The sequence below is a fragment of the Macrobrachium rosenbergii genome, chromosome 47 (assembly GCF_040412425.1).
Source record: "Macrobrachium rosenbergii isolate ZJJX-2024 chromosome 47, ASM4041242v1, whole genome shotgun sequence".
In the NCBI taxonomy this organism is placed as follows: Eukaryota; Metazoa; Arthropoda; class Malacostraca; order Decapoda; family Palaemonidae; genus Macrobrachium; species Macrobrachium rosenbergii.
This window is the reverse complement of record NC_089787.1, coordinates 48680418-48706810: the sequence shown is the minus strand read 5'-3', so window position 1 is coordinate 48706810 and position 26393 is coordinate 48680418. Positions and strand designations below refer to the sequence as shown.

The 26393-nt window shown below is 43.7% G+C and overlaps 1 protein-coding gene across 2 annotated transcripts in view; it reads right to left on the bottom strand.

The window, feature by feature from the left end:
* Positions 1 to 26393, bottom strand: part of LOC136830834 (DNA-binding protein SMUBP-2-like) — a 713243-nt gene that overhangs the window by 86546 nt on the left and 600304 nt on the right. For both annotated transcript variants that reach the window (XM_067090812.1, XM_067090810.1), the window contains exon 13: positions 18961 to 19084. In XM_067090812.1, coding sequence (XP_066946913.1) covers positions 18961 to 19084 — 124 coding nt within the window. The remainder of the gene's footprint in view (positions 1 to 18960; positions 19085 to 26393) is intronic.

Sequence of the window (26393 nt, the reverse complement as noted above, 5' to 3'; positions counted from 1 at the left end):
TGTGTGAGTTTCCTTTGAGAGAAAGTATTGAAAGAGTGAGTGTGGGAGTGAGTGTGAATGAGAGAGAGTTAGCAGTGCTGGAGAGTGTAAGTGGAGGAGTTTTGGATAGCTTGAGGCAGAGTGTGGAAGAAATAAATGAGAGTATGGAAGAGATGATAGCAGCCATGTCAAGTGTGAGTGAGGTTGGAGCCAACGTAAGTCTCCAGAGTTTGAATGAGCTTGGCGTAAGTAGTCTGAAACCAAGGCTGAGTCTAGTGTGGTTGGAGTGGAAGTGAGTGAAGAAGAGGTGGTGCATGAGAGGCACTGGACCCGAAGTCAAGGTCCAGTTCCGGAGTATGAATGGGTAGTAAGAAAGGGATTTTGAAAAAAAGGAAATGAGATTTCCTTTATTTTAGTAACGGGGAGTGTGGTAAGCTAAGTTTGGGTTTGTATGATGAAAGATGGTTTGTGTGAATTGATTGTTTCGTTTTTGTTATTGTGATGTTTTTTTCATATGTTTATTTTGTGTTTTTGTTATGAATGTCTGATGTATGTTTTCATGTTGCTTTTTCTTTTCTATTTGCAGTTTGCTTGAGTGTCATAGGCTAGAGTAATTGGCTTCCCTTCACCTGAACTGGAAGAGGCTTTACCTTGAATAGGAAATTGACATTGGCAACTAACAAAGCAGTCGAACAGTTGGTGTGACCGAACCATTTTCAAGTTCCACAGTGTGAAATTATTATGTCAGTTACTTAAGACAGTGACTGTCCTAAATGCGATCGGGGTTAGAAAAAGTGCTTTAATATCTGTAGGCTGATTTTGTTGTGAATGAGAGCTCAGATTCTCATTTGGAAGGAGAGAAGGGCTTTTGTGTAGAAAAAAGACTGCATGAAGAAATTCCAGAGTAATTTCTGCCCTCAGCTTGGATGTCATAGTTAAAATAAACTCCATAGTGATCCCCAAATTGTGTGTTGACTTTCGTGATTACGTATCTTTGATTACTCTGAGATGAAGTGCTGAGAAAGGTAAGGAACTATTTTGGGACATATGCCAGAGTTGGAGATTTGTTGATAATATTTTAACTAATGGTAGTATTAAGTTAGGCTAAGTCAAGTATAGGAAGACTGTTTTGATAAACTTTAGTGGTAAGTAGGAAATAAGTTGGGTTAAGTATTGAAAGATGATAACTGATAAACTGTGGCAAATGTAAATAAAATTAGGATAAGGCTTTGTTTGAAGGTCTTCAGGCCACTGTAATATTAAGGTTAATAAATTAGGATAGGTGAAAAGAGTTTTCTTTAACCTCTGAATCTGTTCTCATCATCCTGCACCAATTGTGTCAAAAAAGAAAGCCTCTACAGTATTCTCGTGTAGAATCTTCATCATTGTCCTAAGGGCGTAGCGGAATTCCCACGCTTCCAACCGTATCATCGGTTCATTCTCAAGGAAGGGTGGGCTTGTTCTGGTTGGAACGGGGTTGTTAGACTGTATTTATAGTGTCCCAGGTGTCCCGTGTTGTGAGGGCTGAATTTTCATTGTCTGGTTTAGGGGATTAAGTTCCTGAGCCAAACCGCCTCCCAGAGATCGATGCTCACACTGGTCTCCGCATGCGGACGGAGAGTGGGAGGGTAGTACATACTGGGAAGGTCACTGCCGGTAGATGGGGGCACCACCTGATTGGTTCATTCGTTCAGCTCTGGGATGCTGCGGGCGGCACCCTATGTGCCAATGTCAGGAAGAGGTTAGTCTCCTGCGTGGTTTTGAAGCTAGGTCTCTCCTTTCTGATGTGTAGGGCCTCCAGGAGGAGGAGGCAGCAATGGTCTGCCACCTTATCAATAATTCCGAAATTAGGAATTATGTACTTTTGGATTATTCTGACATTGTGAATATTCTTAGCATGATTATGGATGGCATCTTCCTGAGCGTGGCAGGAGACCCTCTTGGAAAATCTCATCATGGTCATCCCAGTGTAGGCACTGGGGCATTCCTGGACAGGACATTTGTACTGATAGACCACGTTGGTTTTCTTCGGAGGGTCCTGCACAGTGAGGGACGGGTTGTTTTTCGTGGTCAGGCCCACTGGTCTTCTTGCTTTTGTAAAAAATTACTAATTTAACCTTTTTTGCAAGATCCGTAGGGGAGATGTTGCCTTCTATGATATTGTGAAGGGCTCCCTCGTCCTCTTAGTATTTCCTGTGAAACACTCCCTTATAAAAGAGAGTGATGTCTTCAAGGGCGGCAGGCGAGGCTTCTGCTGATACCATTTATCAATGCTTCTTTGTATGCATTTTGTGATGTCCTGGTTGGAATACCCACTGTTAATTAAAACCTGGGCAACACACTCTAATTCGTGTGTGTGTGTCCTTCCAAGAGGAGCAGTGTGAAAGAGCTCTCCTGATGAAGGCGCTGATCGCAGTGCACTTGTATCTCTCTAGGCACTCACTCTCACCATTCAGGCACATGCCCAGGTTCATGGGTTTTGTATAAACTTGCATTACAAAGCACTCCTCTTGTTGCCGACAAGGACATCAAGGAAGGGAGGCGACGATCAAGAAAATGTTCGATGGTAAAGTTGAGGCTACTGTGGTTGTGGAAGGCTTGTCGCAAGGGGTTCCATTTCTTCTACTGTGCTGGCACTTATGGTGTCGTCAATATCCCAGACGTGTCGATGGTTTCTCGATGGCGATGAATATCCAACTTTCCACAGCACCCATGTAGAAGTTTGCAAAAAGTACTCGTGTCGATGGGATGGGAGAATATCCAACTTTCCACAGCACCCATGTAGAAGTTTGCAAAAAGTACTCCATAGCTACACCATCTTTTTGTATGTACGTATGGCCTCTGTGGGTGGAGAAAGGGGCATTTTTGTACAAATCTCGTGGAGTGTTTGGAGGGCATGCTTGGGGATGTTTAATGGGGGCATGGAGTCATCTCTATATACACGATCCAGAATTATCTGGATTGTTTCATCCGCAGGGACATTAGTGAGGATGGAATCCAAATCCAACAACGCAATAACTCCTCCCAGAGGTGTCGCTTTCAGGGCTTCTATAAACCCAGCAGATGACTTCAAACTGTGGTCATCTGGAACGTAAGGAGTCAAAATAGCATTCAATATCTTCACAAGCTAGTATGTAGGGGCAGGAATCTGGCTAATAATGGGGCGTAACAAGTTCCCTGGTTTATGGGTTTTAACGTTCCCGTATATTTAGCCAAGGTCGTAGTTCCCTGCAATCGGCAGCAGGTGAAGGGAGTTGGAAGCTGCACTGACAGCTCGATGATCCTATTAGCCTCGAGCTTAATGTCATGTCATCTACTGGGTTCTTAATGATCCTCTGAAATTTGCTGCTGTCTGCCAGTATCTCATCCAACTTGTGGTGGTATTCTTCATTGCAGATGAGTACAAAGTCAGCAGTTTTATTGGCCCGAAGGACAGTGACATCCTCTTTGGCTCGGAGTTCTTTGGCCACTTCCCTTAGGCACCTGTCGATCACATCACTCTTGTATCACCGTGTTCTGTGAGGCTGGAGGGCATCCATAGTACAATGGTGCCTTGATGTTCATGCTTGTGTATGGTGTCCAGCAGGTAGTCGATTTCAAGGCGTTTCCCCATGGCCCTCGGTTGGGTAGAGAAATGACAATTAAGTTCCATATGTACAATTCTATCTTGTTCGGCAGTAGGTGCATAGTCGGTCAGATTAATGTATTCTCTCTTCTGTGGGAGCCATAAAGTAATTTTCCTCCATTAAGGGCGACCAGTTTCTTCGTTATCATCTTCATTCTCTTTTCAGCATCCTTCTTTTCCAGGCAGTGCAGGCATTCCACGATGGCACCAGCACAGTGGAAGAAATAGAACACTGAGACAAGCCTTCCATGACCACAGCAGCCTCAATTTTACCATCGAACATTGCTGTGATTGTTGTCTCCCCTTCCTTTATGTCCTCATACGGCAACAAGAGGAGCATTTCATAACGCATGTTTATATAAAACCCACGAACCTGGGCATGTGCCTGAATTGTGAGTGTGTGTCCAGAGAGATACAAGCACAATGCGATCAGCGCCTTCATCAAGAGAGCTCTTTCACACTGCTCTTCTTGGAGGGACACACACTGAATTAGAGCATGTTGCCCAGGTTATATTTAACAATGGGTATTCCAACTGGGACATCACAAACTGCATATGAAGAACCATTGATAAATGGTATCAGCAGGAGCCTAGCCCCGCCGCCCTTGAAGACATCACTCTCTTTTACAAGGGAGTGCTTCACAGGAAATACACAGAGGACGAGCATGCCCTTCGCAGTATCATAGAAGGAAACATCTCCCCTACGGACCCTGCAAAAGAGGTTAAATTAGTAATCTATCACAAAAGCAAGAAGGCCAGTGGCCTGATCATGAAAAACAACCTGACCCCTGTGGTGCAGGACCCTCTGAAGAAAACCAACATGGACTATCAATAAAAATGTCCTGTCCAGGAATGCCCCAGCACCTACACTGGGATGACCATGATGAGATTTTCCAAGAGGATCTCCTGCCATGCTCAGGAAGGTGCCATCCATAATCATGCTAAGAATATTAACAATATCAGAAAACACGTAACCTGAAAGGACATAATTCCTAATATTGGAATTATTGATAAGGTGGCAGACCACTGCTGCCTCCTCCTGGAAGAGCTACACATCGGAAAGGGGAGACCTAGCCTTAACAGCACGCAGGAGACTTCCCTCCTACTGATGGTGGCATGTAGGGCACCGCCCACCAGCAACCCAAAAACTGAACAAACGAACCAATCAGGTGGTGGCCCCATCTACCGGCAGTGACCTTCCCAGTCTCCAACGTCCACACACAGAGACCAGTGCGAGCACCAACATCTGGGAGATGGTTTGGCTCAGGAACTTAATCCCCTAAACCAGCCAATGAAAATTCAGCCCTCACAACACGGGACACCTGGGACACTATAAATACTGTCTAATGACCCCATTCCAACCAGAACAAGCCCATCCTTCCTTGAAAATGAACCAACAATACAGTTGGAAACATCACAATTTTTAAAATTAAATTGTATTTCTGGGCTTGTCCTGTGTCGCTGAGTGAAATGTCCCTATGCAGCACACATTTCTAGGTATAAAAATTTTATTTTATCCTTAATACAATTAATCCTTTTTAAATTTACAAGCTTCTTTGGTCAATTTTCTGCTACTATTTCACTCAGCGACATAGGACAAGCCCAGAAAAGGGATTTTGACAAAGGAAAATCTATTTCTGGGTGAAGGCCTGTGTTGCTCAGTGAACCCTTCCCTCTCTATATTTCCCACCTGATCTAGCCAAAAAGCTTGGGTGCTATTTCGGGATGGTGCATTGTGGGTAGAATTAGTAGTAGTAGCGGTGGTGGGACCGTTGTATTGGCACCTCTTAGGCAGAGGGTTTTGGTGAGGAGGAGTCTATTGGGTTAAGTGTCTGTGGTAGTGGCTTCCACTCGCTCCTAGATGACATACCGACATCCTATAAGGATGTATCGAACCAGAGGTAGTAACTCTGGCATCCTATTAGCTTTTTTCTCTGGTATATCTAGCAATACTTATACCTAGAAATGTGTGCTGCATAGGGACATTTCACTGAGCGACACAGGCCTTCACCCAGAAATAGATTTTTCCTTTGTCAAACTCCCTTTTTTCCTAACTATACAAATCTGAGGTCCTTTACATTAGGAATTACTTATGGCGAAGCTGGACACGGCTGTTAAACTCTTAAACAAGGTGGTTAGGCAGTAACTACCATCAAGTAGGCAGGGAATACCTGCCTGCACAGATGTAAACATTTCAGTTTGCCTTTTGGCCTAGGTTCAGATTGAGGGATGGTATAAGGCGGGCATAAAATGTAATGTAAAGGACCTCAGGTTTGTATAGTTAGGAAAAATACAATTTACTTTTAAAAGTTGTGATTTGTTCCACCATGATATACAAACCATCGGTCCCTTACATTAGTAAGACACTGGTTGGAGGGAGGAATCTGAGTGAGACTCTTGAATTGACTGGAGTTCTGCGCACCTGGGCTATTTCTCCTGGACAAAAGAGTGAGGAGGAGTACCATGCCTCTGACATATTGGTCAGAGTGTAGGAACTGCAAGATCAAATGTCAGAACTGGACCTTTTTGCTTGAGTGAGGAAATGTAACTCATACGAAATAGGCTAGGAAGAATCTAAGAGTCAGAGGCAGTAAGGAAAAGCCAAGACAGGATTCCCTTATTGCCAGTCTCTCCTTCCTCCCCTTGGTAGAGAAAGGAGCGGAATTGCTTCCATGATTCTAGAAGAAAAATGGAACAGGTGCTTGCTGTGTAGACTTACTGCATCAGACGCCAGATCCAGCCAGTATTGGTTCGAGTCCTATTCTCATCCTGAACGAGAAGAAGTAGAACGGGGAAGGAGGAGGAGAGGCCAGTCATTCTCGGTATCCTTCTCACTTCCAAAACCAACACCTTAGGCAAGATGTTGTTAGTCCTCTTGAAGGAGCCGGGTAAGAAAACAACTTGTTTAGCAGCCACCGCAGGGCCAAGGAAAAAAGGTTCCAAGGGCCTGTGGGCAAGACCACAGGAAGAAGACATGAGTGTGGTCTATGAGACAACATCTTGCTTCCAGACTGACAGAAACTTCTGGAATGTGAGGGATGGGCCAAGTCATTGACTTTGTGAGCTCTCGAGTGGAAAGTAATGGTATCATCGTTGCCAGCTACCGAGTACCTCCTTCGATTGCTTCATGAAACCAGGAGAAAGATGTGTCCTTAGACACTTCTTCTTGGGAGAGGTAGTACCAGCAAAAATGTCAACGATATCCAGGTTAGGAATGTCGAGCCTTTTTGGAAAGTACCTCAGCTCCCTAATAGGACATGGTAATGACTGATCTGGATCATCGATACAAAGTCCAAGGAGGAGGGGAACAAGAAGGACTCGAACCGGACAACAGATGCTGATGGATTCGGAGTGCACTTCTGACATCCGAGAAGGAGTCGAGGTATTGATCCCCTTCACCTGTTCTTCCATCTTCTACGCCAGTGCTGGAGCGAGATAAGAGATGGTCCTAGGAGGGCACATCTCTGTCTGACCACTCTCGTAAGGGTGCGTGCAGAGCACAGGACAGGAACCCTAAACGAGAGTCACGTGCCACTCAGGGAACAGTTCCCTGTGACAGCAAGACCGAAGAAGCTTCTCATCTGTAGCTAAATCTCGACTGAGGAGAAGAAGGCTACTTTAGATAGCAGACTAGGTCGCAAGAGCCTACGTTCTTCACAAATGAAAGGGAGAAAAGCAACCCTTGGCGGAGAAGACGAGGAAGTCCAGACTTGAAGAGCGACTCTGACCTGAGAAGAAGTTCCATCAATGACACCAACCAGCGAAGATGGATCCAGTCCCTGGGACAGTGTTGCAGAGGACTTCAAAAGATATCCAGCTACAGGCAGTCCCCAGTTTACGATGGGGATTCCGTTTTTATGCCGTGTCGTAAACCAAAAATCGTTGTAAACCAAAAAATCGTTGAAAATCGTAAAAAATCCTAAGAAAACCTTACTTTTAATGCTTTGGGTGTATTTAAAATGATGTAAACTGCATTTTTATTGAGTTTTTCATCAAAAAAGCCTCCAAATTTTTATTATTCTGTTGTTTTGGAGTCATATTTCTTCCGTCGGATTGCGTACGACGCGTCATAACCCCGAAACATGCATCGTAAACCGTGAAATAATTTCTGATGAATATATTTGAGAAGCGTCGTAACCTTGGAACGTCGTAAGCCGGACCTGTCGTAAACCAGGGACTGCCTGTATATCTGTTGCAGCTCGACGAGAAAGCCTACACTTGCAAGGAAAGCTGGAAGGTCTCCCAGTCCTGAACACACAGGGATGTACTGCCTGAAGAACTGCTTTTTGTGTAGCTGCTACAGGAGGTTGGGTCAAGCAGAACTCTTCTTGATGCCTTGGAAGCACAGCTATCAGGTCAGGCAAAAGGCTAAGTCTTCTAGCATTTGTCTGTAACTCGGGGTGAGCAATGCTTGTGAACCCCTAGAGAAATAGTCAAATACGGAGGGAAAAACGTAGATATTGATTTTTCCCAAAAAAGACAGCATGCCTCACTGTAGCGGACCCTGGGTCTGGTACGAAGGAGCGAGAAAACTACGACTTTGTTGTGCAGGAAGGCAACAGAAAGACGGTAGGGATCTCTCAGTCGAGCAGTCTCTTCGTGAATCTTTGTGAGGAAAGAGTGAAGGGCACGTTCCGTCCCAATAACTCAAACCTGAGGTTGAGCTCATCTACCAATACATCCCCACTGGGAATGTATCTGGCTAATTGAGCTATTGAGTGCACTACAGAACACTTGAGTACCTGCAAATGTCAACAGATGAAACGGGAGGAAAAAACAATTCCCTCGTTTGTCAACGAATGCCACTACTGTACTGTGATTTTGTTGTTCAACGAAACCACTTGAGTGTCGCAAAACTCATCCTGAATTCTTGGAAGGCCAAAAGGCTGCCTTGAACTCAGGATGTTGATGAGAAGGTACTAATTGTCTCGGTCACACTCCTTCAATACAAAATCTGACAGGTGTGCGCCTATTATTCGATCTGTGAATCCGGAAGTAGACACACAATATGAGGGGAATATGCAAGCATATTTGAAGGTTCCTTTAATCAAGCATTAGCTTAACTCTTTTCCTCATACTTTGAAGAGGAAAGAAGGATGGAGGAATGGAAGCAGACCTCCTTCATTCTCCACCATGGGGAAGCTTTTGCAAGATGACAGGATACCACGATGATTAGCTCTAGCTGGGCTGGCATTTCCCAAATAAGGAGCACAGGAGAGGAAACGGGATGGAAGTTTGATGAAAAGAATTGCCGAGACCCAAGAGAAATAGATACTTCTCCTGAATGAATCCATTCCCAGGTCTCGGCAATGTCGCTGCCAGCTCCAGAGACTCGATAAGTATCACTTCATCCAGGCATCTGCAGTAGGAGAACTTCTGCCCGGTCAATACTTCTTTCTCTCTTCCCTTCCGCCCTCCTCCCTTATAGAAAAGAGGGTGGAAAGAGACACAGTTATGTGCATTTCCCAGAAGGGAAGAAGAGTGCTATGTGTTCCATGATCTTCTTCTGAAGCCTGGGACTTCTTAGGAGTTGAGGAGGGCAGGCTTGAACTCAAGGTCAAGCTGAGATGACTAAGACCCAAAGGTCTTGGCCATTGTCCAAAGGACATGGCAGTGCCCTAGTACAAACCTTGATTACTGTGGTATCTGGCAAATCTCTGAAAGAGAAAGGCAGAACCAAGTAAAGGTTAGTTCCTAAGAGTCAAGTCAACTTGGGACTTACGAAACCGGAGATCCGAATTAGGACAAAGTCCTTCTTCTTAGCACCAGAATTGCCCACAGATTGCCGTCTGGTATAGGAAGACCCATCCCTGGACAGGACCAGTCTCCAAAAGGCAGGGTTCCTTTCAGGAATGGTCACATCCTGAGGAGAGAAAGTCTAGAAGTGAAGGATCATGGATCCATCAGGAGACTGCCTGGAGGAAACCAGCAGGTGTCCTTCAAGATCGCCCCCTCTCGTTGTGGAAGAGACTACCCTTCATGGCAAGAAGCAGAAAGAGAACCGAGTCCAGGTGAAGCAGAGTCAGAACAACCTGCAGTCGGCAAGACCCTCCGAGGCAAGAAGAATTCGTACTCTGTCAAGATAGGGGAGGAGCTTGGTGTCTTGACCTGAATGAATTCCTTATCCAAAGAAAAGTATTTATCTGGTCGAGAACACTCTTGCAAGCAAGGACAGTGGTGGGCCCCAAAACTCTCAGCTCCTTCAGGAACTGCAAGGGTTGCGAGTGATGAAGATTATTCATTGGGGGAGCCGCAGTCCTGTCCCGGGGATCCTCGCGCTGACAAATTGGTGCAAAGTTCTCCGAAAGACGAGGGTGATCACAAATTGAAGAGGAAGACCCTCGCTGCTTTCCAAAGCGTGAAACTCCTGTACCTCTCTCCTTGGAGGGAGACCTTAACAGATCCCAAGAAACCCTCCTTACCTGGTTGTACTACGAGACAATTAGGGGACTGACACCCAAAGCATGCCAGGCAGCCGAACTCTGAAGACAAATTCGTCGGAACTCTCTCTGTCCATCTTGCGCCTCTCGGAACAACCGAGAGAAAAAGAAAACAGATGAGGAGAAAGAGTACTCATACCTGTCCTGCCAGTAAGGCCAGCAAGAGAGGCGGACCGTGAGCGATAATCAACCAAAGGAGATTATTGCCACACGGGGGAAGAAGAGTACTTATGCCATGGCAAAGCGCTTTCCTGGGAAGAGCAGAAAGTTCACTCGAACAGTACCGAGAGCCAGATTCGGAAAAACCAAGCTGGGCCAAGCCAAGCCGCACTGAACCGAGTCGATCACACAAACGTGATCCAGGGGTGGTATGTGATGGACTGGGAGGCAGGCGGGGCGTGCCGAGCCAGTCTCACGAACGAGCAAGCTGAGCAAAGCCAATCGCGCAAACATAATTGGAACTGGAAAGGGTGCAACTCGTCTGCCATGAACTAGTGCTAATTTCCCAAACTCTAACCTCCTTCAAGGCCGAGACCCCTCGAGAAGGTTTAAAGGGGAATTCTGTGTCTGCTATCCTGCATGCTTGAGCCCTAAGGTTCAAGACACAAGGATGAAACCCGGCCAAGCAACCGAAGCAGGGCCAGACCTATCCTCAATGCAAAATTTTGTCCAGGGACTCAGACAACAACACTGAATCTCGTTGCCTTGCACACAAAAATGGCTCACAGGAAGTTGCCTGGTGGGCCAGTTGTTGGAAAAGACTACCTTCCAACAAAACTATTCTGAATATAGCCTCCTCCTTTGGGTCATCCATCACCTTCACCTGTGACACCGAGAGAGAGAGAGAAAAAGAGAGACTCAAATTTATTTGTGAGGCAGCCCTGCGTTATTGGCATTTCAGTTTTACAGCACTTGGCTAACGACGTTGTTAATCCAGTTTTCGGTGACAATAAGTAATTTTCGGCGTCAGTAAGTGGTTTATCTGCGTTGGCAAGCGGTTTATCAGCATCAGTAAGCCATTTATCAGCATCAGCAAGAGTTTATCAGCACCAGTAAGTGGTTAACAGCGCCAACAAGTGGTTTATGGCCCTTACAACGCCATAATCGCCATTATTACCAAAATTATCAGTGATTTTCGGATATCAGCGCTCAGCTAAGAACAGAACCCCCACCGTTAACCAGGGTTGCCTGTATCTATTTGGCACTGATTGAGATAAAGATTTCTCCTTTCGATGAGTCAAGGGCACAGGTAGAAAGCCACTACAGTGCACTGGATTGGTCTTTAGTTAATTCCCTGTACAGATATAGGTGAAAGCCAATGGTTTAAAACCCCACTAGAAAGATATGATAAAGGCAACTAAGCTTGGACCTAAACCCTCTCAGTGGCAGGGAAAAACTGCAGAAAATGTCCCAGTGCTTCCCTGAGGCCATCTGGCTTGCAACTGGGCTTGATGGCCTTTTGTCGCCTTGCTATCAGGACCCTCAGGACCATTCCACATGCTGACAAACTCAAGACACCCAGCCTGTAGGAGGAGCCCCACCGAATACCCCGACAGGATCATTCCCAATTGGGAGTATAACCCATTTGGTTCTAAGACTAATAAAAGTACATACAGTAAACCCTTTGTATTCGCTGTCTCACAATTCGCGGACTCACCTATTTGCGGATTTCTCTATGGAATATATATACACATTATTCGCTGAAAATTCACCCATTCACGGTATTTTTCACTGAGAAATATTCACTGATTACTGTATTTTCATCTCATTTTCATGACTAAATGCACTTTTTGTGATAAAACTATTAAAACACTCAGGTAGTGCTCGAGTTATGATAATTCACCTTACGATAATTCGATTTTGCAATGGGAAGTAATTAATACAACAACAATTTATAAAATATTTTTAAATTTCGAGCAGAAGCAGGCAGCAGATACAATCAGGCAGCGAGAGAGACCAAATTACAATAGACCAACTTCTTTTCCTCCATTTGCCATATAAAAGAAAATGATAAAAAGTATTGTTAGTAGCGTTATACTCTTGCATAAATGCGTACAGCCATAAACAACCGACCGAGAAACTGTTTTTTGCTTATAACCGAATCGGATAACAGCTGATTTGCTTGCATTTCAACCATTATACGTACACAATTACCGTATGTTATAGTACAAATGACGTTAAGTAGAATAGGACTGGTATATTTTTACATTATACCCTTATTCGGTATGGATAAAAGATCGTCAAGGAAATATACTGCTAAATTTAAGCTGCAAGTTGTAACTGAAGCTGAGAAAACAATGTTCAAGCTGCTAATGACTATAAATTATCATGAAGCGGCAACATGGATGAAAGTATTTTATTAAAAACTACTTGGCATGAAAGAACACTTTACTGGCATTTTTACGCTGATAAACGATAAATACGTAAAGCTCATAATATGATGGAATCAAGTGAAAATAACGAACGGAATCTTGATTTTTTTTACACAAAACAAACGCCCCCACGTCATCTATTAACGAAAAAAATAGCTAAATTAATTTCACAACAAGACGTATTTAAGTTATACTTTGACTTAAAAACACTTCATTTAACGAAAAATAACCTTGCCCCATATAAATAAAGTATCTAGATATTTATTTACACTAACTAGAAGCAAGAAAAGCGCTCTGAACTGAGTTAAATACAACGAAATGAACACTGCATAAACGATTTCCAAACCAAAACATTGATCGCTATCATCACAATTCATAATACAAATTTAAGTATATCTTAGTTTAACCAGACCACTGAGCTGATTAACAGCTCTCCTAGGGCTGGCCCGAAGGATTAGATTTATTTTTACGTGGCTAAGAACCAATTGGTTACCTAGCAACGAGACCCACAGCTTATTGTGGAATCCGAACCACATTATAGAGAGAAATTAATTTCTATCACCAGAAACAAATTCCTCTTGTTCTTCACTGGCTGGTCGGAGATTTGAACTCGTGACCAACAGCGTGGTAGCTGAGAACGGAACCCGCTCACCCAGTGACGAACTAATTCATAATACAAAAGCAATAGAAGAATATATACAATATTATTTTTTACAGTGAATTAAGGCATAACATTTTAAAAGATCCATGGAAAAGATGCATATTCGTTATGTTGATGTTTGTATAATACGATATGTGAATATAGAGTACATTAATTTGTAGGCTAGGCTACCGTGTATGTATACGATACAGTAAACCCCTCGTATTCACGGGGGATGCGTACCACCCCCCCCCCCGCGAATAGCTAAAATCCGTGAATACTTAAAACCCCTCTAAAAACACTTAGAACTGACCAATTTTCAAGTTCACACAAAAAAATCTCTAAAAATGCCTATACCCATGTATTTTAACAGTTTTATCACAAAAGTGCATTCAGCCATGAAAACATGAAAATACAGTAATTAGTGAATATTTCTCAGTGAAAAATACCTCGAATGCGCAAATTTTCCACGAATATTATGTATATACATTCCACAGAGAAATCCGCGAATAGGTGAGTCCCCGAATCATGAGAATGCAAATACAGGGGTTTACTATAGTAATCAAGAATCTCAAAGATTAAGCCACAAAAATAAAAAACAAGAGTAAAAATGCATTGAAATTTCTTTGGCGCAATCAAGTTTTCTGTACAGCCACTACAGCGTATAATCAAGGCCACTGAAAATAGATCTATCTTTTGGTGTTCTCAGTATAATGCTGTATGAGTCACAACCCATGAAACTTTAACCACAGCCCGGTGATGGCCTATCCTATATCGTTGCCAGAGGCACAATAATGGCTAAATTTAACCTTAAATAAAATAAAAGCTACTGAGGCTCTAGAGGGCTGCAATTTGGTATGTTTGATGACTGGAGCATGGATGATCAACATACCAACTTGCAGCCCTCTAGCCTCAGTAGTTTTTAAGATCTGAGGGTGGACAGAAAAAGTGCAGACAGACAAAGCCAGCATAATAGTTTTCTTTTACAGAAAACTAACGAGGCTACCTAGCCTATTTCCAGTGAACACAAAGGAAGGCCATGACAGCAGTATTACCTCTTAATTACTGCAAAGCCTACTGTCACAAAACTTCCAAGTGTTGCCATCTGCCGTACCTGAAAGGTAAATGTATTAGTAAGCATGTCAGAGAATGAGACTGCTGTTGTTTAACCCTTAAACGCCTGTTGGACGTTTTAAACGTTGTCCAAAATTGTCTGTCGAATGCCGAGTGGACATTGCAAACGTCGACTGAAAATGCTTTTTTTAAATATTCGCGGAAAAATAATTGTAGGCCTAGTTTGCGGAAGATTTCAAATTTCCCCCATCTCGCATCAGAGAGCATCAGATCAGCACCTTGCGAGAGCGATATTTTGACACAGACGTGTTTTGTTGAACTTTTGCGAGTGTTAGCATATTCGTGCTGCAACAGAACGTTTGCAGAGATGTCACAAAGGCGTCAGGACCGTGAAAGGGCATACTGCCTGTCAGAAGTGAGCGTGTGAGGCGAGTTTTAGACTGGGATGCTGGAGAAGGACCCAGCATCCAAAGTGAATTTTAACATTCGGTCAACTTTGACTCGACCGAAATGATAAAAACGCATCCGTAAGCCATAATTATTACATTCGAGTAACAATCAATCATTTCCCTTCATTTTGCAACAAACGGAAAGTCTCTAGCACATTATTTAGAATTTTGGTGAATTTTTGAAAAAAAAATTTTCCTCCGCTCCGCACGCACGAACTCCGCTGAAAATCCTAGCATTTCTTGCGTCAGCTTGCCGTAATTTTTTCGCCGTTTCATATTATTCGTTACATAAAGTGTTATACATCAAAATATGCGCAATTTCATCTAGAATACAACAAAAAATATCATTCCTTTAGCTCTTCACATTCCTTTAGCTCTTCACAGTGTTTTAATATTTACATCGAAATCACGATAACTGAAAAAATTTTAACATTCGGTCAAATTTGACTCGACCGAAATGATCGAAAAACGCATCCGTAAGCCATAATTATTACATTCGAGTAACAATCAATCATTTACCTTCATTTTGCAACAAACGGAAAGTCTCTAGTACAATATTTAGAATTTTGGTGAATTTTTGAAAAAAAAATTTCCTCAGCTCCGCGCTCGCGAACTCCGCTGAAAATCCTAGCATTTCTTGCGTCAGCTTGCCGTAATTTTTTCGTCATTTCATATTATTCGTTACATAAAGTGTTAGACATCAAAATGTGCGCAATTTCATGTAGAATACAACAAAAAATATATCATTCCTTTAGCTCTTCACAGTTTTTTAATATTTACATCGAAATCACGATAACTGACAAAATTTTAACATTCGGTCAACTTTGATTCGACCGAAATGATCGAAAAACGCATCCGTAAGCCATAATTATTACATTCGAGTAACAATCAATCATTTACCTTCATTTTGCAACAAACGGAAAGTCTCTAGCACATTATTTAGATTTTTGGTGAATTTTTGAAAAAAAAAAAAAAATTTTCCTTCGCTCCGCGCGCGCGTACTCCGCTGAAAATCCTAGCATTTCTTGCGTCAGCTTGCCGTAATTTTTTCGCTGTTTCATATTATTCGTTACATAAAGTGTTATACATCAAAATGTGCGCAATTTCATGTAAAATACAACAAAAAATATGTCATTCCTTTAGCTTTTCACAGTTTTTTAATATTCTCGCCGAAATCACGATAACTGACAAAATTTTAACATTCGGTCAACTTTGATTCGACCGAAATGATCGAAAAACGCATCCGTAAGCCATAATTATTACATTCGAGTAACAATCAATCATTTACCATCATTTTGCAACAAACGGAAAGTCTCTAGCACATTATTTAGATTTTTGGTGAATTTTTGAAAAAAAAAAATTTTCCTTCACTCCGCGCGCGCGTACTCCGCTGAAAATCCTAGCATTTCTTGCGTCAGCTTGCCGTAATTTTTTCGCTGTTTCATATTATTCGTTACATAAAGTGTTATACATCAAAATGTGCGAAATTTCATGTAGAATACAACAAAAAATATGTAATTCCTTTAGCTCTTCACAGTTTTTTAATATTTTCGCCGAAATCACGATAACTGACAAAATTTTAACATTCGGTCAACTTTGACTCGACCGAAATGATCGAAAAACGCATCCGTAAGCCATAATCATTACATTCGAGTAACAATCATTCGAGTAACAATCAATCATTTACCTTCATTTTGCAACAAACGAAAAGTCTCTAGCACAATATGTAGATTTTTGGTGAATTTTTGAAAAAATATTTTCCTCCGCTCCGCGCGCGCGGACTCCGCTGAAAATCCTGTAATTTCTTGCGTCAGCTTGCCGTAATTTTTTCGCCGTTTCATATTATTCGTTACATAAAGTGTTATACATGAAAATGTGCGCAATTTCATGTAGAATACAACAAAAAATATATCATTCCTTTAGCTCTTCACAGTTCTTTTTATTTTATATTTACATCGAAATAACGATAAATAGAAAAAATCAACCTTCGGTCAACTTTAACTCGATCGAAATGGTTCAAAAAATGCAATTGTAAGCTAAAAAACTTACAGCCTAGTAATATTCAATCAATTTCCTTAATTTTGGCACAATTGGAAAGTCTCTAGCACAATATTTTGATTTTTGGTGAATTTTTGAAAAAAACTTTTTTTTACGTCTGCGCGTTACGAATTCATGCATCATTTTGTGATAATATTCTCTCTGTGTTGCTTTAATCGTTTTACAATCTGTTATATACCAAAATCATCGCAATTTAGTGTACAATACAACTAAAAAAAATTAACTCACTAGCTTCAACCGTTTTCCTTACAGCGCGATTTGTATACAATTATATACGAGTTTTTTTTTCGCTGTCACATATTCCAATATTTATATATGATAATATTTTTTTTATTTCTGACGGTTGCATACTAAACTTCAGGCAATGAGAAAAAAAGGAGCCAAAAATAAACTCTTAATCTTGAAAACTAAGTGCGCTGTGATTTTTTGAAAAAAAAATTTTTTCCGCTTCGGCGCTACTTCTCGGAGGCCGCCGGCATACGGGAGACGTTTTTGAAAATAGGGCTTCGGCGTTAAAGGGTTAACTACCAGAAGCTGATGAAAACAGTATTCATAGCACCAAAGAAAACACAAACTTGAGTCCTTGTAAGAAGGCTTATTTGAACAATGGGTTAAAAAATACAATAACACAATGTCAATAACCAAAATAGGATTAGTCAAGTTTAACCAATAAAAGTTCAAACAGCAAATGTTGGGCAGAGATTCATGCAAGATGTTTGGAATCGATGGCAGTAGGAAGCAAAGTGGCATGCAGACTGAAGGGTGGGCGGGGCTTCCTCCTGCCTGTCGGTGACTGGCTGCCTGGTCAATAAGTTTGAAATTTGAATGGGTGTTCCAGATCACGTTTGCAAGCAATACCCTATTTAAAGAAAGGAGGTTTGTAACTGTGTAGGAACAAGTACATATGCATTCATCCTTTCTACAGTTGAAAAGTTAACATGTTGAAAATTTGATAAAATTACAATTAAAAATTATAACATATATACAGCAACTACAAAAGTTAATAACAATTCATAGAATAAAAGAAAAGTAAAAAATGCACTGAAGAAACCTTCTGCACAACCGAGTTTTCTGTACAGCGTACAATGCTGTAAGAAACTCTCGATGTGCTTCATTATGCCACTCTCAGCCACTACCGGACAGTGCTCAGTTGCTCCCCAAATGGGGTCAAGTGAAGATGCGTCAGTGGCTGACAGAAGCATGATCCATGGCTAACCTTAGCCTTAAATAAATAAAAACTACTGAGGCTAGAGGGCTGAAATTTTGTATGTTTGATGATTGAAGGGTGGATGATCAACTTACCAATTAGCAGCCCTCTAGCCTTAGTAGCTTTTAAGATCTGAGGACGGACAGAAAAAGTGTGGATGGATAGACAAATCCACCTCAATAGTTTTCTTTTACAGAAAACTAAAAAGCTGAGTGAATGTGAAAGCATACGCAACACCTCTGAAAACATGCGCTACACACATAGTAAGCAAACTGCATAAATGTGTTGGAGCATCATAACATGAAATGAGATAATGGTTGAGATTAGACAAAAAGGCCAGTACAGTAACGGTAATCCATTTTCCAATAATACACTAAGATGGTGTGATAATCATCAGAGTCAACTGAAATACACTTAAACTGGTTGTATTTTGGACACATCTCCATTGTTCTACTGATGAAGCCTACGAAACATGAATGTAAACACTGGGCAAAGTTACAAAGCAAAGTTATGAGATGAAATGAAAAATTAATAAATGAGATGAAACACATCACCAACGATCAAATATTTTCTTGCATACCATAATGATGAATCTTAAGAATGGCTTAACCTGCCACCTGAATAGATATTTATTGAAATCAAATGTAAAAAATTAAACAAACTGAGGAAAAATGAATCAATAAAGTATCAAGACAAACCTTTGCCACACAAATTCAATAATAACACCTGTATGGTAAGCATTATTTAAAAAAGACAAAAATGGCATAGAAAACAAAATAAACACGTGGACTTAAATATTAAAAGTTCTGAGCAAGTTGATAACAGACAAGTAGTTCATAAAATGAACTGTGGAACAATGGCTATCTTCATTCTTTGATGGATTTACAATACTCTTCACCTGTGTCAACAGTTTCCAGCTAAGATCCTAGAGCTAAGTACTTTCCTCTTGGAAAATGACATTGAGAGCCTATAACAAAGATAATTCATTTGTAAAATTTGAAAAAATAACACTCAAAAATGTCTCATAATGGTTACAAATTTAAATCAGTTTAACATATGTATACTTATATAAGAAATAAATAATTTTAGCAAATGCATAAGGATCCTTTACTTTTACCTTCTTCATTCGAACGAACAAGAGATATAACAACTGCTTCTTTTTCTCTTCCCTGAAATCCATCTACAGATCGAACTTCAACTTTAGGGTGATGGTTTCGTAGCAAGCTCCTGATTAGTTCAACCTAAAAATATCACAATTTTTAAAAGTAAATTGTATTTTTCCTAACTATGCAAACCTGAGGTCCTTTACATTAGGAATTACTTACAGCGGAGCTGGAAATGGCCGTTGAACTTTCGAACAGGGTAGTTAGGCAATTAACTACCATCCGGTAGGCGGGAGTCCCACCCTCCCGGACATAAACATTTCAATTTGTCTTTCAGGCCAGGTGTCAGATAGTGGGGTGGCATGAGGTGGGCATAAAAATGTAATGTAAAGGACTTCAGGTTTGTATGGTTTGCAAAAATACAGTTTACTTTAAAAAAGTATGATTTGTTCCTACACGATATACAAACCATTGGTCCTTTACATTAGGAAGACTCACTGGTTGGAGGGAGGAATCTGAGTGAGTCTCTTGAACTGACTAGAGTTCGCACACCTGGGATTCTCTTCCTGATCGATAGAGCAAGGAAAAGAAACCTGTCTCTGACAAACTGATAGGGGTGTAGTACCGCATGATCAACTGTCAGACTTCTGGGTCTTTTTCACATGAGGGAGGAAAACGCAACCTCATACGAAAAAAGGCTAGGATGAACCTTAAGAGTCGGAGACAGCAAGGCAAATAAAAGTATCAAGTTTGTCTTATTGTCAGGGTCTCCTCCTCCCCTTGCTAGAGGAAGGAGCAGATTTGCTTCTATAATCCTGGAAGGAAAAACAGAATGGAAACTCAATGTATAGACTTATCTGCATTGACTGCTAGACCCAGTATGTAATGACTCGAGTCCACTCTCTGCCCGAAGGAAGAGAGAAAGGATGAGAAGGAAGGATGGAAGAAGGAGAGGCCAGTCACTCCCGCAGTCATTCCCACATCCACAACCGAACATCTTAGGCGAGATGCAACCCTGTCCTGTTAGAGGAGCTGGGTAAGCTACAAAACTTGTTGAGCAGCCACCACAGGTCCCAAGGAAAAAGTGTCCAAGGACTTGTGGGTAATATCCCAAAGGTAAAAAGAGGTGAAAGTGGTCTGTCTAGACCACAACCCCGCTTTCATACCTGAGGAACTGACAGGTTCTTCTGGAATGCGAGGGTTGGACCACTGCCTCTGACTTCATGAGCTCTCAGGTGGAAGGTACTAGTGTTGTCTTCACCAGCAGCAGAGTACGCTCTCCTGATCATCTCACGAAGCCAGAAAGAAATCGTGTTCTTGGACACTTCTTTCTCAGATGAGCCAGTAGCATCTTGTCTGGGTCATTATCTACAAAGTCCTCTAGAGAAGGGATTGTGAAGGACTCAAACCTAACATCAGGGACCAATGGGTTTTGAGTCTTTGCTATGAAATCTGGGAGGAAATCAAGCGTAACTGATGTCCATCCCCTTGAGTGTTTAACAATGAAGGAAAGTCCATGCAGTTCTCCAACTCTCTTTGCCGATGGCAGGGCAAGCAGGAAGATGGTCTTGAGAGTCAGATCCCTGTCTGACAACTCTCACAAAGGATCGTATGGTGCACAAGTCAGGCTCCTCAAAAAGAGAGTCACATCCCACGCAGGGGGCATGAGGTCCCAGGGTGGACAAGACCTTTTGAAGCTTCTCATCAGTACAGTAGTGATATCTCCAATGAGGAGGAGATGTCTACATCCTTCAGCCGCAAGACTAGACCAAGTGCGGCCCTATAGTCTTTCGCAGCTGAAACAGAAAGAAGCTTCTCAGCGAAGAAAGACGAGGAAGTCTGCAACCTGCTGAAAAGTAGCTCCAACCGGAGAGACCCGTCTATGACACCAACCACAAAAGACAGCCCACTTTCCCTGGTATAATGCTGCAGAGGGCTGTCTGAGGTATCCAGCCATCTCTGTTCCTGCGCGGCACAAAAAAGGCTCTCGCTCGCAATAGACGCTGGATAACTGCCAACCGTGAAGACACAGGGACTGCAATGCCTGGTGGTACCACTCAAAGTGGGGTTGACACACAAGGTTGGGCAAGGGGAGAATCTCTCTCGGTGCCTTGGAGAGCAGAGCTAGTAGGTTGGGATACCAAACGGCCTGCAGCCATTTGGGAGGCACCAGAATCATCCTGAGATTAAGGGTAACCAACACACTGCTGATCACCCTGCAAATCAGACAAAACGGAGGGAAGGCATAGATGTTGAGGTTGTCCCCCAGGTGCTGAAAAGCATCCTCTGCAGCGGCCCATGGTTCCAGCACGACTGAACAGAAGATCTGAAGTTTTCTGTTGTGCCCAGTGGCGAACAGATCTATGACTGGACGCCCCACAGATCGAAAATCTCTCTGTGATGTCCAAGTGAAGGGACCATTCTGTCCTTATCACTTGATTCTGGTAGTTGAGCTTGTCTGCCACTACATTCCTCTTGCCTGGAATGTATCTGGCTGACAGCTCTACCAAGTGAGCTACTGCCCACTCATGCACCTGCATCATCAATTGGTGAAGCAGAAGAGATATGAGACCCCCACTGCTTGTTGACATATGCCACCACTGTGGTTTTGTTGCTTATCAACACCATGGAGTGTCCCATCACTCAATCCTGAAACTCTTGGAGGGCCAGGAAGACTGCCTCAAGCTCCAGGATGTTGATGTGAAGGTGCTTTTTGTCTTGGTTCCACACTCCTGAAGTCAGCAACTCCTCCAGGTGTGTGCCCCATCCCTCACTCGATTCAGCTGAGAACAGAAGCATGTCCTGAGGGGGAGTGTGCAGGCACACTCCTATTGAGATGTTCCTGTCATCCAGCCACCAGTCTAGATCCTCTCTCACTTCCCCCGAGAGAGGAATGAGAAAGGATTGAGGGTCTCGAGACTGGGTCCAGTACTCTTTCAGTCTCCACTGAATGGAACGAAGGCGAAGTCACTCATGAGGAACCAGCTTCTCCATAGACAACAGGTGACCGATGACGACTTGTCATTGCCAAGCTGGCTGCTCCCGTCGAGACAAGAACAGCTTTGCTGCCTTCCTGAACCTGCTGATACGAGAGTCTGTATCTATCAGCATGCCCAGGTACTTTATCCCCTGCCTGGGGTGAGATCAGACTTCTCAAGATTTACTACAATCCATAGACAACGGCAAAACTCAAGGAGTTGATCCCTGTCCTGAAGCAACTACGAGCAGGAGCTCGCCAGGACAAGCCAATCATTGAGATACTTCAACAGACGTATCCCGTGTGAATGGGCCCAAGCTGAACACCTGAGGAGTGAGCCCAAAACAGAGTGCCATAAAATGGAACACCGCTTTCCCAAGGATAAAGTGAAGGTGCTTGCAAGAGGATGGATGGAAGGGTATTTGGAAATACACATCCTTCAAGTCCACCGTAAGTATGAAGCCATTCTCCCTGAAGGAGGCGAGCACGGAGCACGCCATCTTCATCATGAACCAAGTCTGGAGAACGAATCAGTTCAAGGGAGAGAGGTCTATGGCCGGTCTCCAACCCCAAGGCTTTCTCTACGAGAAAGACACAACTGTAAAAGCCTGGGGACCGATCTGACACGACTTCCACTTCGCCCTTGCTCAGCATGGCTTGCACTTCTTGCCTGAGTGCGAGATCCTTCTGCGAACCAGGAACATAGGTCAGGAGATAGACCAGAGAGTTGGTGAGGGGTGGTTGAGACTCAAAGGACATCCACTACCCAGGTCTCGGCTCTGTATCGCTGCCATGTTGCCCAATGGCTCGACAGGCATCCGCCCACCAATGGCAGCAGCTGGAGGGGAATGCCACCCCTAGCATTTTCGCTTCTTCTTCTTCCCCTTGCCCCCTTTTCTGGAAAGCAGGCTGAAAGGGGGACGACTGTGCACCTTTTCCAGCAGAAGAAGGAGGCTGGGTGTTCCCGCAGGTACCCTTTGAAGCCTGGGTCTTCATAGGGGCTGAGGAGGCGCTAGCCTGACCAGAAGGTTGGGCTGCAGTGGCACGCGAAGACCCGGTCTTAGCCACTGCCTGATGGACAAGGCGGTCACTGTCTTCAGGCCGATGTCTGTCCACCATAGAATCCACCAACTCTCTAGGGAAGAGAGAGGCAGAACTCACCAATGGTCCGTTCTCAGGACCTACAGACCTACAGACCTGGTGATCTGAGTCAGGACAGCATCCCTTCTCTTCAACACCAGGTTTGCCCACAGGTTTGCCATCTGGTGGGCAAGGCAGGAGATGGCTCTACCTCCAGACTGGCATAGTCTCCCAAAGGAGGAGTCCTCTCCAGGAACAATAGCACCTGAGGAGGCAGCCACCTTGGATACTGTGAACAACCTCAGCTCCAGCTAGGAGACTGCCTGGAGGGCCGCCATGGTGGTAGCCTCCAGGCTCACTGCCTCTTGCTGCGAAAGGGAGACCCCTTCCAAAACAAGTTGCTGCACTGAGAGACCCGGGCCTAGATGAACCAGGTCCAGGTCAACCTGCTTGGTCAGTAAGGACCCCTCCGAGGGCATGTAAAATCACTTTTGTTAAGGCAGAGGAGGGGGAAGGAGCTTGTCTGAGCGGTTCGACAGAAGCGAATTCTCATGTCCAGAAACAAGATTATTCACCTGGTCGAGTACCCCCTCAGCAAGAGAGGACCACGGCAGCCCCACCAAAACCTTTGGTTCCTTCTTAGGGCCCAAAAAGGCCTCAAGGTATTAAAGACGATCCACAGAAGAGGCCGTGGCCCTTTCCCCAAGATCACTGTGCTGACGAATCAGTGCAATAATCTCTGCAAAGGTCCTCTGTACTTCGGGGGCGTCTGCATCCTGAGGAAGAAGACCCCCAAATCCTACCAGGGTGCAGTCCTCCCAATCTACTCTCCCGGCAGGAGGGAGAACCTCGGCAGATCCAATAGATCTATCCTGAACTACTCAGGTGTACGGCCGGGTCAATTTGAGGACCGAGCCAGGAACGTAGGCCTTCGTGGTCGAACTCTGAGGAGAGGACTCTCCAGAGTTCCTCCTGTCCGTCTCACGTCTCCCGGTAAAACCCCAGGAGGTTGAGGGGACAGGTGAGGGATTGGGCACTCCCACCAGTCCTGCCAGCGGAGCCAACAGGAGGGGCGAGCTGCGTGCTGTTATCAACCCATGGTGATGACGGCAACACAGGCCAGGAGAGTGTTACACCTCAGCGAAGTGCTGCCCCAAGGAGAGCGTAGAGATTCGCACAAGCCAAGCCAAGCACTCAACTCAGCCAAGCAGAGCCGATCACATGAACGCAGTCAGGGGCTGGGGAATGTACGGCCAGCTGGTTAGAACTTCCGCTGTCCTCTTAATGTGCCCCAGTCTTCTTCAAGGCCAAAACCTCACGAGAAGAAGACTGGACAGGGGACCTCCTCTCTGTCTCACCAGGTGTTTGGACCCTCGGGACCAAGAGACCAAGCACTGGTGGTAGTGACAGCAGGAAGAGCCAAGACACCTGCATGACTTTGCTCTTTCTCTCACCCTGTGCTTGAACTGGGATGGCGTGAGAGGTCTCTCCGGCACTGGTTCAGGATACTCGAGACTCCTTAGAGACTTAAGTACTTGGAGTGACTCACGAACAAGCCCAACACAGCACCAGCCTTAGAAGCAGACTTCTTAGGACTGGCGTCAGGAGTACAAACTGAGGTCTGAGCGCCTGTGGCTCCCGAAACACAAGACCCTGGTGAGGTAAGCGATCCAGTTCCTGAGCCAAAGGCCGGAAAGAGCCGACGAGAGATCCCACTGCTTTCCCCGTGGAGGGAGGCAGCCCCTTAGAAGCCCCATGTCAGGACTTCTTACAAGGGGGGAAATACAGCCTTCCTCTTCTTCGGTCAACGAGCCTCGGAAGAGGAAGGGCAGGAGGTAGCAGATGATGAGGATGAAGACGAAGTTGATGAGAATGAAGACAAAGTCGATGAAGACGATGACGACAACATCTTACAGGACCTCTTCCTCGACTTCTTCTTCATCATCTTCTTCAAGATGGCAGTTAAGTCCCCAATCCAAGAAGGAGCAGAGGACATCACAGAAGCAGGCGTAATGCAGCAGATAAGTATAAAAATATTCAAGTTTGTGATACAAGCATGAAATTTGGCACAACTGCTCATTTTACCGCCCTCTTTTGAAAAATCTGGGTGCCCATGCAACATTTCAATATGGCCACTACTTTTCAAGATGGCTGCTAATTGTTTTGATTTCTGACACTTTGAGTAAATCATTGTTGAAATAAGTACATCAATCATTATTCAGATAATGTCTTCCTGGGTAGAAGAGTTAATTGAAGAAATCATCAGAGCTCCTATTACCACATTTATTACTGTGATAAAGATGGCGTACAAAATGACCACCATGAAACATTTTGCTTGATAACTCTGCAACTAAAAAAGACAGAGACATGTAATTTTTATCTATGCCTTCATTTATGAGGTCAGAGAATCTGTTTCTAGCATTTCTACTGGGCTATTATCAATATTACATCTTGGAAAGGGATCCCATAATGCTACTGAAAAGTATACAAGCACAAGACTATAATGGAGTATGATAAAGTATCTTATCTATGTTCGAGCAGTCTCAATGGCTTTTTTAACCCTGAAATGAACGCAAGATCTTAAAGATGCATGGTGTCACCCTTTAGTGTGACGAAATTCTCATTCAGATGTATTTGAAGCATCATTTGCAACATTATAGTTACACCTCGCCTTGTATTATGATACACCTCACATTGGCAGCTACACAAAGCTGTGTATGTAAGACCATGCCTGCAGCATCTGCACCTGCCACATTTTGTAAGCTGTTCACAACTCTTTGCAATGGGGTAGGTGGCTGTCCAGAAGGCTTTCCAGTCTTTGCTAATCTTTTCCCAACCCCAGTTAGCTGGATTCTGTGCTTCTGGCTGGTGCAGAATTGTCTTCTGACCCCATACACAGCCTGCCTGATATGCTGAACGTTTGGTGTGTTGAAGCAGAGCTGCTCTGGTTGGAGGGATGGCTTCATATGGTCTCTGCTTTCCAGAAAACAAGTCAAGTCTGGCTTTATCCACATTGTCAACAGTGCTTGACCTGTCATACATAAGGACCACAAACTTCTCCAGAATCTTCAAATCATCATCTTCAATGGTTGGTGTGTACTTGCTGAGTTTGGAAAAACTGGAGTGACCTGTGGAAAAATGTCCAATGTTTGCCATTATGTTTTTTTTTCCTTTGTTTCTAAAGGCTGAGGCCACATCACAACCTATAAATGCATGGAAGAACAGCATGCCTTTGGCCTTCTCTTGACCAACATTATTGTACAGAATGTGAATGCCAATCCATCAAAGGCTCTGTCTTGGCCAAATGCGAGCCACAGCTGCTGCAGACCCATGCCTTGCAGAGTTGAGAACACACTCAGGCCAATGACAAGGACATCTGTGTCATTGGCT